The sequence below is a fragment of the Pteropus alecto genome, unplaced genomic scaffold, assembly GCF_000325575.1.
Source record: "Pteropus alecto unplaced genomic scaffold, ASM32557v1 scaffold65, whole genome shotgun sequence".
Taxonomy (NCBI): domain Eukaryota; kingdom Metazoa; phylum Chordata; class Mammalia; order Chiroptera; family Pteropodidae; genus Pteropus; species Pteropus alecto.
The window spans coordinates 8,709,493-8,716,163 of NW_006439191.1; the positions used below are offsets into that span (position 1 = coordinate 8,709,493).

The 6,671-nt window shown below is 48.0% G+C and overlaps 1 protein-coding gene across 1 annotated transcript in view; it reads right to left on the bottom strand.

Annotated features, from left to right (window-relative positions):
• The window catches only part of DUSP10 (dual specificity phosphatase 10), a 37,213-nt gene continuing 30,542 nt past the window's right edge, over nt 1-6,671 (bottom strand). The window contains exons 3-4 of the mRNA XM_006916235.3: nt 4,388-4,759; nt 1-1,289 (exon numbers count right to left, since the gene is read on the bottom strand). Coding sequence (XP_006916297.1) covers nt 1,024-1,289; nt 4,388-4,759 — 638 coding nt within the window. The 3' untranslated portion in view covers nt 1-1,023. The remainder of the gene's footprint in view (nt 1,290-4,387; nt 4,760-6,671) is intronic.

Genomic DNA, 6,671 nt, shown 5'->3' on the forward strand with positions numbered 1-6,671 from the left:
AGTTTCATTTATATAATGAAAATAAATTTTTACACAATCAACAGAAACACACCCAGTTTTTGTTTTTGTTTTTGTTTTTTTTGCGAAAAATATTTTTAAATAAATTTTTGTCTTTTTTTTACATTCTGATATACATATGTAACAAGGTTTATGGCACTGTAACCAGAATCAAATCTCCCCCCACCACCCCCAAAAAAATAAACAAAGGAAAAAGGCGGGAAGGAAAAGTAACTGGTTTTAATTCCTTTCTAGCTCCAAGCTGGCAAATGGGCACTGTGTGTCCTTCGGCTGCCAGCTCTAACTCGCTTGCACGCCCGAAACACCAGATTATTGTAAGAAGCCCGCGAAGGCATGTGGTAGAATGGTCGGTACCTTGCTATTTCAAAAAAAAAAAAATCTCTTAAACCCAGAGAGGGGAAAAAAAAATGTAATAATTCAGAGTAAAAACACACAAAATCAACAGTATCCGTTGTCTCTCTCGAGAACGTGAAGCATCTGAGACCATTTAGCCCTGATCCTCTCTCTGCAGCCGGGAACCCGACAGGGCTTGGTGTGGTCAGGTGTCCGCTCTCCGTGTGGACGGCCCGGGCGGATCGCAGGTCTTCGCGACTCAATGTCTTTTCTACTTACTTTTGGTTCTTTTTTCAATCGGTTTAAAGTGTAGTATCTTCGGTCTATGGTCCTGCACAGACTATTTCATCATAAACTCTACAAATAGCTTCCAAGGAAAAGGGGAAGAAAGGCCAGTTTTATCATACGTTTATTGTTGGCTTAAAAAAAAAAAAACGATTTCCTCAGCCTCCCTGATTTTTCAGTTCGTGGGAAGTAAATCTCAATGGGCATCAAAAGTTAAATTCTTCTCACACTTGTTAAAAATAAAAAAGTTTTTAAATGAGTTTGTTTCCATTCACAAACTTTACCCCATCTAAAAAAAAAAAAAGAAGAAGAAAAGAAAGAAAGAATCCGTTCTCCTTCCTCTTTGCCTCCGAATGGAGAACGAGAATCCTTCCCAGGCAGACGGCATCACACGACTGTCTCCACGCCCATCAGCTTTGGTGTAAGGATTCGCGGTGTCACACCGTTATTTAGGTCTTCCTCAAACTCTAGCAACTGCCCCATGAAGTTGAGGTTCGGAGAAATAATTGGTCGTTTGCCTTTGACAAATTTATAAGCGTCAGTCATGGTCATCCGAGTGTGCTTCATCAGGTAAGCGATGACGATGGTGGCCGAGCGAGACACCCCAGCCTGACAGTGGATGAGGAGGCCCTTCCCACACTGGTGAGCTTCCTCTGGAACACGGGAGAAAGGCAAGAGACAGAGAGAAGGAGAGAGGTTAACTTTGATCTGAACTTGACCACACCGTATTTTGTAGAGAAAGAAGAAATCAAAATGGTTTTAAACCCAAGTATCATTTACTAGTTAATGGCGTACGTTTATGTCACAACCTCCAGGCCAGCGAAAAGCAATTCTGGCGTGAATAAGAAGGCACATTTCTACATTTAAAGAGATGACCAGGTGAAGGAATCATTTGGAGCATCAGTTTGCTTCACAGATGCTGAGGGCTGACTGAAGCTAGAGCCACAGCACAACGAACTTCCATGTGAAGCGAGCTACTGATTAAATAGACTCTTCTGATTAAGAATTATATTTCCAATTGCAAGACTGTGTGACTTGCCAAAGCTAGAGTTATTAATAATGTCTTGCCTATCTGTGATAGAAGAAAAAAAAAAAAAAACAGCTCTTTCTTTATGCTACGGAATCGCTCTGTACAGGAACTAGTATTGAATGAATAAGAATTTCAGTCTGAGTCAACTCTGACCGAGGTTAAAGGAACAAAACTCAACTAGAAAGTTACTATGTTCAGCTTCTTACCAGAACACCCTATCGTTGCAAAGTTAGCTGAAGACCTGTAGTACCCAGGCGTAGGGTATCACCTCCATCTGAACTGCCCAACCCCCCTGCGACCGTGTGTGCCATTCCCACTGGGCAATGAGAAGGATGGAGGGATTCTGACAAGCGCTCCGAATCCAGAGCAACTGAAAGACGCATCATTTTATAAGTTTTCAGCTATATTAAAAGCTCAAGAGAAGAGCTCGTGGGCCCTGCCCAAACGGATTGTTAATAATACTTCTCAACTAGAAGGCGCCCCCCGACAGGAACACCCCCTATTGGATGGAGAGTAAGGAAGAGACCAGGAGAAGGAGAGTGAACTACTTCTTTGGGCTGCCTACCGGTGGGCCAGGAAAAACAAACCTCATGCAAATCCTCATCTTAAAAATCTACGGATGACGCTTACTGCTCGCAGAGCACAGTGGCTTTTATAAATATCTTCCTTTTTCAATTTCTTGTCTTCGGCACACACAAGTTAACCACTGCCACCCCAAGGCTGAGAGGCATGGTGTTGAGAAGATGAGCTGCAAAATGCTAGTCTAGCTTTGACCGCTGGTTGCAGTACAGGCTGGATGAGCGACCTTGTGTGTGTCACGTGACTCTCCTAAATCCCTGTCTGAATAGTGAGAATCATACTAACTAGCCAGGCTCAGGGAACATGGGAATACTATCGCTTGATTCGGAAATAAACAAACGGGCATTGTTATTAAACACTAAAACTAGATTCTGCTTGGTTTATATTAGACTCTTAGTGAATGTTTTTATGTGTATAAAACCTGCTGTGTTTTCCCTAAAGCAAGACGTTAAGATTTTAGTTTATTCAGTGATTTAACAATGAAAAAAAAAATTGTGCAGACTGTGACACTGAATTGTTTTCCGGGTTAAATGCCATTTGTTATTTGTTTTCTTTTCCATCTAAAAAAAGCAGGTTAGCCCGAATAACCTATAAAGAATGTGGGTGCTTTAATTGAAATCCTCTTAAAACAAGCATATCGTATGCTACTCGCTAAATGGAAAATTTCCTAACTTCCCCCAACTGGCATTAAGTCAGAGATATTGTAACCATAAACAGCTATGTACCAACCAGGAAGTTCCTCATCTACTTGGTGACAAATATTTCTTCCTCGGGGCTCAAGAATGTGAGGTACCTTTGCACCCACAAATGTCTCCAAACACTCCCTGCAGCATCCTGTAGAAAGGCCCCTGGCCTTAGAGGTGAGGGCCCTGGGTTCTGGTCCCTTCTCTGGCACTAAAATCCCTATGACCTTGGAGAAGTCACTTTACTTGTCTGAGTTCAGTGACCACTCAGACTTTCCTTCCAGACAGAATATTCCATAGCTGTGCATTGAAGGCGCATTTAGCAAGGAAGACAGCTGGCCAAAGTGACCTGAGCTGCCAACTCGACAGCAAACCCACCAGCCCCATGGCTGTTAAACCCAAGCATCTTTTTTTTTTTTCTAATGAAAGGGCACCAAACACGAGTGCATTGTCCCTGGGACAGAGGCCAGCAGCAACTTGCTGCAATATTTGGGAAAAGTACTGGGTCACCCTTTGTGGTAATAACGGTCGGAGTCATTTAAAAAAAAAACTGTGGCGTCCCTGCTAGGTGCCAGGTGGTCCCCAAAGGAAAATTTGAGCCTTACAACAGCCTGAGGCTACAGAAGCAGCAAAATGTTAAAGTTACAGTTAGGGTCGGGCTGGCTGCTGCCTCCTTCTGGAGACCAAAGCCCGCCGACGGTGGCATGTTCCTCCGTGGGAACTACTCGGTCTACACGATCCGATGTGTCCCGCTTCGGCGAGTCTGGGGTAAGCTCCCCAAGGAAACTCATACTCACAACCCTGCCCGTTGCTCCTGGAAGCTAAAGAAACGAGACTGGGCAGGTGGAGGGAAAAACGAGTCACCCCGCCTGCTCTCTCCGCTCTGTGCCGCGTGAAGCTGCCCGACACGATCGCGTCTGAGCGGAAAAGATGCTTCAGAAGCAGCCCTCCCGCGATGCGACCTGTGCCTCGGCCTCACGTGACGAGGAGGCCGTACTGACTGCAGACTCATCGGACTCGCGGTGGGGCGGCGGGCGCGTCCGGAGGTGGGGCTACGGTCACACTGTTTTATTTCCTGCAGAGGCCCCAGGGGCGGTGGCGGACCGGAAAGCGCCAGCCCGGCTCTCTGGCCAGTTCTTTACCCTCTGTCGACCCTTTTACACACCACACCGCTGCCACCCCCGACCGCCTTCTCACTGAGAACTCCAGGGATGCGCATCTCTAGCTAGAAGGAGGCCAACCCAACGCCACGCCTGTCCTCCGGTGTCTGTCCTGATGGGCTCCGGTACACTCGGTGGGTCACGACTTAGCAGGAGACTCGGGCCGCAGCAGGCCGCAGAGCCCGAAAACCTCCCGAGCAGCTCTCTCTGAACCCCAGACATTAACCTTGACCTTGACATCAAAGCCAGAGCCGAAGGGGAAGGGAGGCGGAAGGGAACCCCGCGTGGGAGACAGTTACCAATGAACTCGAAGGCCTCCTCGAAGTACTGGCGCAGGTTCTGCTTGTTGCTGTCGGTGGCCGGCAGCCGCTTGTAGCTGAACAGGCCTTTCTCGTAGTGGAAGAGGGGCAGGTGCGTGGTGACGTTGATGACGTAGCCGATGTTCAGCCGCTGCATGGCGTCCAGGTCCTGGGCGTCCTGCTCGTTGCCGAGATACAGGAAGGGCAGGATGGGCGTGAGCTCGGCGCTCTCGATGTCGGGGGTGGCCGCGGCGGGCTGAGGTAGCGGGCTGGGGGCCGCCGCCGCGCCGCCCCCCGCCTCCCTGCACTCCTGCAGGTGGAGGGAGTTGTCACAGAGGTTTTCATGGTTCTGCTTGAAACTGCTGAGTCCGCCTGCAACGAGAGCACAGCGAGCGAAATGACGACGCCTGCCCCTCCCGGGCTGGCGGCACGTGCCCTTTGCCCCCCGAGAATGTGGGTGTCGTTGCCGATGCCGCTTTAGACATGTAATATATATTAATTATTCTTATTCTTGTTCTTACATGAAATCAAAATAAAAACGAAAGCCCGTGTGGGGACCCGGGACGAGCCTCGGAGGCTGTCGCTGCGTGCGGGACTTGGCGAATGGGATCTTCGTACAAACTGGGGCACGTTCCCCCGGAAAGCGTCTGTGTGGCATCAGGCAATTTCATCAGCAGCAAATCTGATCTGCCTCAGAGAGCCACATGCTTGGTGGCCTACATAGGACCGTGTGCCCTGGGAGCCGAGGAAGGCGCAGATGCCCTCCTCGGGCGGGGAGCTTCTGCCAGCATCTCGGCCAGGCAGGGGTGTGCCCTGCACCTTTAACGAGCTCAGCTCACCCGAATGACAGCTGCGCTCCCAACACAGCAGAGCGGCGAGGAGCCGGGTCTTGGAAGAACCAGGTCACCCTATGCCACCACTTCCGGGCGAAGTTAATTGCTCACTCTGTGCCTCAGTTTCCCCACCTGTAACATGAGGGTCGCGGCCTCTACCCCGTGACTGTGATTGGGAGTCGGGAGCGAATGAAGACACGAAAGGTTCTCAGCACATTGCCTGGGGCACAGTGTCACTCGGCAAGGATTTGCTATTTTTGTTAAGATTGTTTATGTAACGGTCCACAGGTGAAAGCAGTAGACACGCTTGGAAAAGACAAAAATGCATCCATTTCTGACTTTCAGGAAGGCACATGAAATCGCAGCCTCCTTGCCGAGGCCTGTGCAGACATAAAGAAGCAGTAGACGCGCTTGGAAAAGACAAAAATGCTTCAATTTCTGACTTTCAGGAAGGCACAACCTGAGAGCAGCCCAGATCCTCGCAGCCTCCTTGCCGAGGCCTGTGCAGACATAAACTCATCGGAAACCTCGAATGGACCCCTGAATACACACCTCCAAGCTTAAGGCTCTGCTCTGCCTCCTAAACATAATTATGGGTCTAGTGTAAAAAGAAAACCTTAAAATTGCACACGTTCCCTCATGTTTAAAATGCAAACCTCGCCATCAGCCAGCACAGGGTCACTTCTGAGAACGTATCTGAAGGAGATCATCTAACTGAAGATATTCTGCTAGACGTGTACAGACGTTCGCTGCAACATTATCCGTTTTACAGGAAAGGTCGCGTTCAAAAGAAATTCAGAGAAGACTTAATTTAGTCAGACAATGAAATATTACATAACCATCGAAGTTGCAAGAAAGCATGAAAACAAAGAAAACGTTTCCGTTAAATATTCAACGAAAAGGTCAACTAAAAAACCTTCGCCATACATGTGATCAAGAGCTGAAGGACCATGTTTGCGTTAGGAAATTTATTTTATGGATTTTGTTTAAATTTTTCCTTTAATATCGGTTAGATGCATCACACACAAGGATAAACTCGAGGGATTATTATGAGGGTCCAATTATACAAAATAAAATAAAGGGCCACGAACTCTGAGTTGACATTATTCACCGAATTAGCGCTAATTCGCATCAAACAGAAATACACACTCTCTTGAAAACAAGGGAAGTTGGAGACCTCCTCCTCAGAACACGACGTTTACCTCCTCAGATGTATGCCTGACACTGGTCTCGACACTTTCAGAAGATAAGACAGAAAACGAAAGCGTGAACAGGATATGGCTGTGCCGAAGCGAGGGCAGGAAGTCCATTTGCCCTCTAGATTCTGAACTTAACGAATGTCCTTCTCTATTTTGAGTCTCATCTTTAGTGACCATGATGGGAAGCTCCAGACTGGAACCTAGACGGTCAGGGCTATTCACGGCCGGTGCACGCCGAGCTGGGCACGTCAA